Genomic DNA, 9,945 nt, shown 5'->3' with positions numbered 1-9,945 from the left:
ACCTTTTATTTATTTATTTTATTTTCATTTTATTTTTTATTATTATTATTTTTAATATTTTATTATTATTATTTTATTACTATTATTTATTATTATTATTTATTCATTTCTTTTTTCATTTTATTTGATTTCTGCAGAGAAACATAAAACTATGGTTAACAGTATGATAAAATTAAAGGGTTAGTTCACCCAAAAATGAAAATAATGTTATTAATTACTCACCCTCATGCCTTTCCACACCCGTAAGACCTTCATTAATCGTTGGAACACTAATTAAGATATTTTTGTTGAAATCCTATGGCTCAGTCATAGCCAGCAATGACATTTCCTCTCTCAAGATCCATTAATGTAACGTACTAAAAACATATTTAAATCAGTTCATGTGAGTACAGTGGTTCAATATTAATATTATAAAGTGACGAGAATATTTTTGGTGCTCCAAAAAACAAAACAAAATAACGACTTATTTAGTGATGGCCGATTTCAAAACACTGTGTGGCGACCAGGGCGGGCGAGAGCCGTGAGGGAATGGCGCGAGGCCGGTGGCGCGAGTGTTAATGAGCTTCACCTGGGAGGCGCACCGGCCTTGAGTCCCTCACGGAGGAGCTCCGGGAGCATAAAAGGAGGAGCGACTACCGTGGAGGACGAGAGAGGACCAGGCCTGGACTTTATTTTATGTTTTATTATGTTTGTGTGGCCGGCAGACGTCCGTGAGGGTCTGCCGGCATTACTTTCGTTTTGTTCTTTGTTTATTTTATATTAAAGTTTTGTTGAATGTTCGCCGGTTCCCGCCTCCTTCTTCCCATATCTACTAACCATGTTACACACTGCTTCATGAAGCATCGGAGCGTTATGAATCAGTGTGTCGAATGATGATTCGAATCGAGTGTCAAACCGCCAAACTGCTGGAATCACGTGACTTTGCCGCTCCGAACAGCTGATTTGACACACTGATTCATAACGCTCCGATGCTTCCTGAAGCACTGTTTTGAAATCGGCCATCACTAAATAAGTCATTATTTCGTTTTTTTTGGCGCTCCAAAAATATTCTCGTCACTTTATAATATTAATATTGAACAATTGTACTCACATGAACTGATTCAAATATGTTTTTAGTACATTAATGGATCTTGAGAGAGGAAATGTCATTGCTCCCTATGAAGGCCTCACGGAGCCATCGGATTTCAACAAAAATATCTTAATTTGTGTTCTGAATTAACGAAGGTCTTACGGGTGTGAAACGGCATGAGGGTAATTAATGACAGAGTTTTCATTTTTGGGTGAACTAACCCTTTAATTCGGTAAATGTTAACTTTTCACATTTGTCTCTGAACTTTTTTGCCCTTTTCAGCCCCATGGGGTTCCCTGTATCCCAATATGAAAACCCCATGCTTTATCACCATGCACTGATGTTCTCTCACAGACAGACAATGTCACAGTTTCAAACCATTTAAGACCATACAGACATTTCTACTTAAAATTTTTATTTTATTTAGCGATATGAGCAGTTTGACTGACATATAAAACAATGTAAATTCAAAAGGAACTTCCAAATATACTAGACACAAGTATAAAGTACAAGTAAATAAGCAACAGAAATATTATTTACCTTTTTTCTTTTTTCTGTTTTTACAGTCAAGCATATTATACTTGTCCTTCTTTAAAAAAAAAAAAAAAAAAAATCGGCCAAAGGTTTCAATGTACATTTGTGGTTTAAGTTCATATATTTCAATTTTGGGCTGTAGAGATTTCAAGAGTGGCTGGCTGTGCTTCCCCTCCTCCCATCTCAATGGCCTGCTCTTTCAGCGGCTGCTCTGCTGACTTCCCATCTTTTTTCTGACGTTTCTTCGAGCTAGGCCTAGAAAATGAAAATCGAATGATAGAAATTCCAGTATAATTACAGAAAAAGTGAAAGTACAAAATAATATAATCTAACACAAACAAAAATGTACTGTAATGACATACTTCTTCTTGACAGCAAAGACAATCACCACAACGAGAATAACGGCACCAATAAGGCCAAACACAACGCCCAAGATAATTCCTAATGGGAAAATGATGAAATAATATCAGTGGACAAATGAGTTGAATGAGTTGAAAACATCATATTCTAGTTTCACTTACCGACTGGTACATCTGATTCACCTGAATAGTCCTCTAGGCCTAGATCTAATCAAACAAATGTACATTAATATAAATTTTTTGGATATCACTGGGTAAAATCACTGTTAGCTATACGTTTAATCTCATACCACACATACCTGCTATTTTGAAACACGTGGCATTGCACAGGGCAAGTGAGAAAAATCGGTTTCCGTTTCCCACACATCCGGTCCAGTAGAAAGACTTACATGTGTGATGTTCAGGACTGTAGTAATACCGGAGATAGCGACCAGTACATTTCCCCACTTCTTTTGGAAGCATGCAAGCTACTTTGTCTGTAAGTAAAAAAAAAAAGAAGCTGTTTTTACCACAGGCAGTATTTTCTTAAGCCAAAGATGTTACGTATAAAGTATAGTTGGTACACAAATGAGTGAATCAATCACAATGCATTTCATACAAAAAGATTCATGTTGCATTATTTTAGACAAATGTGTGTAAAAAGATTACCGTCTTTAGGGTACAGCTGATCAGCTCTGTCTGAACAGTTTCTCATGCACTGCTTCTCGGTTATGAAACGGTTTGCATTTCCACCCTGCCCGCTGTACCGAAATGGTTGACAAGTGTCTTTTTCTGCATCGTAGTGCGTATAAATCACAACCTCATCTCCCGTCCCTTCATCTGGTTTCAGACTGCAGGCCTCTAGATTTTTGGAGAGAGGAAAAAAAAAATAAATAAATAAATATATATATATATAAAGGGAGAGTGATTTGTACTACTACTAATAGTGAATTGTACATACTACTATAAGCATTATTTAAAAAAAAAAAAAAAACTCATTACACATGCTACATTCCAACCTGATCTCACAAGAAAATGTAACATTTATGAGGTGGCGATTACATATAAATTTGTACGATGTAATTGTACAAAATTATACGATTTTTAAAAAAGTAAGCATGAAGATCCACCTCTAAACCCACACTTAAGGCCTTTACACACCAAAAATGAAAACCATAAAGGTAACGATACAGATAATTATATTAGCGTCCACACCGGAGGATGATACCGTTTTGTTTATTATAAGCGCACACTGCAGTTGTGTTGTCTGCCGCTTTAAATGCTTGAGCTCTTTAAAGCGGGATGGATTCTGATGTCAGGAGCTTTTTGGGATATTGCATAAAAAAATGAAACTGAAACAAATTTGGATATTCCAATTTTGCGCACAAGTTAAATTCGTAACTTTGGATGGAAACATAAGCCGCGTTTCCTTTACCCTTTAAATTGCGCAAATTAAAATTGTGAATTGAAAATACACTCAATTTCGCAAAAACTCCCATATCTCACAAAAAAGTTTTTATGCTTGCATGTTTTCAGGCAATTCGTAAAAGAAATAATTTGCAAAACTGCAATGGAAACAGGTTTTTTGCATTTAGGTCACCTGCCGTATGTAAAAGTTGAACATGAACATGTAAAAGTCACATGATCATTCTTTAAAGAAGGCGCGGTATGTTTGGGCAGAATTTCGCAATTGTTTTGCAATAGTATTTTATTGATATTTAGAAAATATCAATAAAAGTTGATTCTAACAATATCTTGCTAGCTGCGTTTCCATTACCCTTCAAATTGTGCAAATTGAAATTGGGAATTGAAAATAGACCTACGCCCAATAGAAACACGTCCATTTAGCAAAAACTCCCATATATTGCAAAAATAGTTTTTACGCTCGCATGAGGTGGTTTTTCAGGTAATTCGAAAAAGGAATATTTCGCAAAGCTGCAATGAAAACAGTGTTTTCGCATTTACAGATCACCGTAGGTAAAAGTCACATGAACATTATTTAAAGATGGCGCGGTATGTTTGGACAGAAGATGAGACAGTTCTTTATTAAACTCATAAAAAAGAAATGAATTACTGGGAAACTGGATTCTAAACAACAAAGAAATGCCACAATCCTCTGTGAAATCACATACTATAACCTCCCAATAACACCTCATAAGCAGCCGCTCCCATGTATAAGGGGCTTTCCTTGCCCTTAATGCTTTGATAACACGCGTACGTCTCCTTCAATTAAAAAATAATGGCTAGTGTGGTGGTTGCGATATATGTAAACCTGCCAATATCCGTCACCATGATTTTTGGAATTACTTATCATGAGAGGAAAAAATTACGTTTTTGTCACATAACATTGGTTAATGGAAACGCCGTAATTTCGCAATAGTTTTTTATCGTCATTTAGGAAATATCACAAAAGTTTTGTGAAAATCTGTAATGGAAACCAGGGCTGCGTTTCCCAAAAGCATCATAAGCCTAATTTGATCGTAAAACAATTGCCACCAATGGAGCTACGATCAACTTACGATGCTTTTTGGAAACGCTACCCAGGCTAGCATCACAATTTCTCTGTGCCGTTATGTCATTTTTACATTTAGACCTATTTTTAGAACTATATATTTATTGATATAATTATCTTTCTTAGTGTCCTTAGGCTTTAAATTGAACTGCAACTGAAAACATACGAATAAGATTGTACGAGTCATATGAATTAGCCACCAATTCACCAAACGTAAAATAGCAATGAATTGCCATGAGATTGTGTTGTACATTCTGCTAAATTGTTCGAAACAACTATGGAAATGGGAGTGATCTTTGTATCTTGAATGAGTAATGTGTAACTAGCCTGGACACAGTCCACACCTAGTTTTTATGACAGTTGTAAATATTGTCATCTTTTACACACTTCAGTGTTAACGATTACTTGCATTTTATACCTGGACAACCAGTGACTGACTGTGGCCTACAAAAACCTGAGGCGATGGTTTTATTTGTACCTGTTTGTACAGTTATATATATATATATATATATATATATATATATATATATATATATCTTGAAACAGATGCAGTGCAGTCATAAGTCTAAGTAAATTTGCAATAGTAAATAAACACAAACATCAATTGTCTGTTTTTCATTAATAAATCAATTACAGTGCCCAGTGTTGTAGTTTACACAGGTCTTTTATGCATAAAGTCTTTTCAAACTTGTCTTTTCTAATCTGTTTGTTCGTTTTCTGGTTGTGTTATGCTGTTATAGCTCCATGAACCATTCATTCCCAATCCTCTTGTAAATATTATGCAAATTCAGTTTCATTTATATATATATAAAATTTTCTTAGGATCGGTTCAAACAGACCACCTTTTTCTGTTCACTGCACTACTTTTCCATTGTTTTTCAGTTCATGAGTGTGAATTGGAATTGAATTGGCCACGCCCCCCAGCCCCCATTGGAAGTTGAATTGTAATTACAGGAAGTGGGATTCAAACAAATTCAAATGAAGTGTTCGTATCCATAAAATAAAAGTTAACTTATCATATATGTAGATATTTAAAAAAAAAAAAATGTATAGACATTTAGGTAACATTTCAAACTGTATCCTTTTATGTCTGTAAGGCATATAGTTTGTCTCTACAAACCTTCGTTTAGCAGTTTTATGGATTTATTTCAATTTAAGTTCATTTGAACTGTACTTCCTTAAATTCAAATTTAAATTGCTCAGTTTGCTACCTTAAAATCTGAAATTTAATGTTTTCTTAATTTAATTCCCAAAGGAACACAACACTATTCGCCACCAATGGAACTGACATTCTAAGGTGTGACGGTGTTCCACAAATGGAACCTTCGATCATGCTTATATATCTTCACTGTCCCTCATTTTATCACACAGAATACAATATGACTGTGTTTTGCATGATTTACTTTTTTTTAACCTTGAGAATTGTATTTTCAACATTTGCTTTTTAAGTAATGAGTAAAAAACAAAGACCAATCCCATATACCTTTATTATAACTCACAACACAAATTAATATCTTTACCTTTCTGTGTTTAAAAATAAAACACTCTTACCTGGTTTCAGAGTTTGGGCCTGAATGTTGTGGTTTAGAGCAAAAATGAACAAAATGATTCCAAGTTCCCTCATAGTGAACCACATAGTCGTGTGAACGTTGGTGAAGATGAACGTTTGCAAATAATAATCAGTGAGGGGAGGATGCTTTTGCACTTTGTACTTTCTCGAGATAAGAGCAATAAACTTTGAGGAGGGGACAACAGGCTTGTTACTGTATTTTCTTTCAAATAACTTGATTACAGAGACTGTTACAATGCAAAATCAAATGAAACTTTATTATTTTGCAGAATTTGAAATAAGTTTACTTACAGATAAAGCAGAAGATATAATTGATTGGACATTAATGGGTATTTTACATTTGTTTATTCGTTTTGCACTTCTCATGTGACACCTGGCTGTGAGAAGACTTCTTCTTGACAGCAAAGACAATCACCACAGTGAAAATAATGACACCAATAAGACCAAGTGCAACACCCAAGATAATTCCTGATGGAAAAAATGATAAATTAATATCATTGTATAAATGAGTTGAAAACATCATATTCTAGTTTCACTTACCGACTGGTACATCTGATTCACCTGAATAGTCCTCTAGGCCTAGATCTAATCAAACAAATGTACATTAATATACATTTGTTTGCATATCACTGGGTAAAATCACTATTAGCTATACGTTTAATCTCATACCACACATACCTGCTATTTTGAAACACGTGGCATTGCACAGGGCAAGTGAGAAAAATCGGTTTCCGTTTCCCACACATCCGGTCCAGTAGAAAGACTTACATGTGTGATGTTCAGGACTGTAGTAATACCGGAGATAGCGACCAGTACATTTCCCCACTTCTTTTGGAAGCATGCAAGCTCATCTCTCTGTAAATAATAATAAATTAAAAAAAAAAGAAATAACCACAGGGTGGCAGCATTTTCTTAAGTCAAATATGTTTCACTTGAGAATGAATCAGTCAATAAAAATGTGTTTCATACAAAAACTTTTCATGTTGCATTATTGCAGACAAATGAGCGTATGATTACCGTCTTTAGGGTACAGCTGATCAGCTCTGTCTGAACAGTTTCTCATGCACTGCTGCTCAGTTATGAAATGGTTTGCATTTCCACCCTGCCCAGGTGAAGTGAATAACACTGATTATCTCTTCATCACGGCACCTGTTAGTGGGTGGGATATATTAGGCAGCAAGTGAACATTTTGTCCTCAAAGTTGATGTGTTGGAAGCAGGAAAAATGGTCAAGCGTAAGAATTTGAGCGAGTTTGACAATGGCCAAATTGTGATGGCTAGACGACAGGGTCAGAGCATCTCCAAAACTGCAGCTCTTGTGGGGTGTTCCCGGTCTGCAGTGGTCAGTGTCTATCAAAAGTGCTCCAAGGAAGGAACAGTGGTGAACCTGCGACAGGGTCATGGGTGGCCAAAGCTCATTGATGCAAGTGGTGAGCGAAGGCTGGCCCGTGTGGTCCCATCCAACAGACGAGCTACTGTAGCTCAAATTGCTCAAGAAGTTAATGCTGTTTCTGATAGAAAGGAGTTTTTACCAGTCAGGGTGCCCATGCTTACCCCTGTCCACCGCCGAATGCGCCAACAGTGGGCATGTGAGCATCAGAACTGGACCATGGAGCAATGGAAGAAGATAGCCTGGTCTGATGAATCACTTTTTCTTTTACGTCATCACGTGGATGGCCATGTGCGTGTGCGTCACTTACCTGGAGAACACATGGCACCAGGATGCACTTGGGAAGAAAGCAAGCCATCGGAGGCAGTGATGCTTTGGGCAAACCTTGGGTCCTGCCATCCATGTGGATGTTACTTTGACACATACCACCTACCTAAGCATTGCTGCAGACCATGTACACCCTTTCATGGAAACGGTATTCCCTGGTGGCTGTGGACTCTTTCAGCAGGATAATGCGCCCTGCCACAAAGCAGAAATGGTTCAGGAATGGTTTGAGGAGCACAACAACGAGTTTGAAGTGTTGAATTGGCCTCCAACCCAGGTGAAAAAAAAGTACATTTCTATAATGTACTTAAAATGCTCTATTTTCGTGGACTAATTTTGTACTTAATATACTAAAAATTCTTCCTTAATGAAATATGAACTTAAATGTGCTTTTAATACTATCTCTGTATTTAAAAAATGTATTTATATACCACTTATAGTACATTTGAACCCATAGTGTACTACAAGTGGTTGCTAAATATATTTTTTAAATACAGAGATAGTATTAAAAGCACATTTTAGTTCATATTTCATGGTGTCTCAAAATAGCACAGTTGAGTACACTTAGATGTTCTTAAGATTATCTTAAGAAGTACTAATGAAGATTTATTAGTATATTAAGTACAAAATTAGTGCACGAAAATAGAGCACTTTAAGTACATTATAGAAGTGTACTTTTTTTTTTTCACCTGGGGAATTCCCCAGATCTCAATCTAATCGAGCATCTGTGGGATGTGCTGAATGAACAAGTTTGATCCATGGAGACCCCACCTCACAACTTACAGGACGTAAAGGATCTGCTGCTAACATCTTGGTGCCAGATACCACAGCACACCTCCAGGGGTCTAGAGGAGTCCGTGCCTCGAAGGGTCAGGGCTGTTTTGGCAGCAAAAGGGGGACCAACACAATATTAGGAAGGTGGTCAATGTTATGCCTGATCGGTGTATATCCTTTTATGCCAAAGTTATGATGTCAAGGGAATGAGTATTGTAACTTGAATGAGCTATTTGTAACTGTTTGGACACATTAACTAAAGAAATTGCACTGCAATCATCCCATATATGTTTTTATTGGCCTTTTTTATTGTAATACATTTTGTCAATTTCTATTGGAAATGTAATTTTTTTATTTTTTATTTTTATTGTCCAATATGTTTTTCAGAATAAAGCATAACACATTTCTACAGATTTGAACCATCAACAACTCCCAAAAGGGTTGGAATTTTTGCCATTTCCTAGCTTTAGTCCAATTGTTATTTTATATATTTCAAATGCTGCCACTTTGCTCAATTCTGCAATTCACGCTGTAAAAATTATTGTAATTTTAAATGTAAAAATGCTACCTGTTAATTGGTTAGATCTGTCAGAGCATTTCATATAAATTTACAGTAAAATACTGTTAATAAATGTGCTATTTTTATAAGTAAAAAGACAAATAATCTTACAGTGAAAAATGTTAATTGACATTCCCAGAATTCCCTGTTTCTTATTTTGTGATAAGTTACATACATTAGGGTTTATGTTACATCTCATTGCTAAATAATACAGTGTCACGAGTGTTGCCATGATGGTGTTTTGTATTTGTGTATGTATGACACTGCTTGCACCTTGTATTTGCCTCAGCTTGTGATGAACTTCATTGTGTGGCTTTCTCTTTACCACCTATGTTATTATGGTGGTTGTCATTATATGTTATATGATTTTAGTAGCAGCGTGGCTATGCTAAGTTTTAAACTGTAAAATGTACAGGTTGTTCTGTAAAGTTCTTTTCATTTTGGTGTAGTTTTACATCACAGCTAGTTGTATATCTAATTTTTTTACACAGTTCTTAAAATTTAATCATCTAATATCATGTTTGCAACTTGAACTTCAAATAAGTGCTTAAAGCTTTTTCATCAAGACAAATAGGCATTTAAAAGGTATTTAAAATCAAATATTTTCCCTTTACCTCATTTCAACACAGAAAAGATCAAACCAGACATAAACCCCTTTATCACTCACAAAACAAATTCTCTTAACCTTTGTGTTTTATCATCTACGTTTGAAAATAACAACACTTACCTGGTTTCCAAGTTTGGGCCTGAATGTCATGGTTCAGAGCAAAAATGAACAAAATGATGCCAAGTTCCTTCATAGTGAACCACATAGTCATGTGAATGTGTTGGTGTACATGAATGTTTGATGAAGGTATGATCAGAGATCTTTGTACT

General features: G+C 35.7%; 2 protein-coding genes and 1 pseudogene across 3 annotated transcripts in view; 1 reads left to right on the top strand and 2 right to left on the bottom strand.

The window, feature by feature from the left end:
- The window catches only part of ca12 (carbonic anhydrase XII), a 34,852-nt gene that overhangs the window by 1,373 nt on the left and 23,534 nt on the right, over positions 1 to 9,945 (top strand). The gene's annotated exons all lie outside the window — the stretch shown is intronic.
- LOC137015004 (kunitz-type serine protease inhibitor bitisilin-3-like) lies at positions 1,462 to 6,144 on the bottom strand. Its single transcript, XM_067379625.1, has 6 exons — positions 6,005 to 6,144; positions 2,611 to 2,802; positions 2,262 to 2,438; positions 2,125 to 2,169; positions 1,966 to 2,044; positions 1,462 to 1,858 (listed from the first exon to the last, which is right to left on the bottom strand). Exons 1-6 carry the CDS (start codon positions 6,087 to 6,089, stop codon positions 1,729 to 1,731), a joined length of 708 nt encoding a protein of 235 aa, XP_067235726.1. The 5' UTR covers positions 6,090 to 6,144; the 3' UTR covers positions 1,462 to 1,728.
- Positions 6,168 to 9,826, bottom strand: LOC137014796 (actinia tenebrosa protease inhibitors-like; annotated as a pseudogene).

Source organism: Chanodichthys erythropterus, chromosome 24 (assembly GCF_024489055.1).
Source record: "Chanodichthys erythropterus isolate Z2021 chromosome 24, ASM2448905v1, whole genome shotgun sequence".
NCBI lineage: Eukaryota > Metazoa > Chordata > Actinopteri > Cypriniformes > Xenocyprididae > Chanodichthys > Chanodichthys erythropterus.
This window is presented reverse-complemented; position numbering and strand designations above follow the sequence as displayed.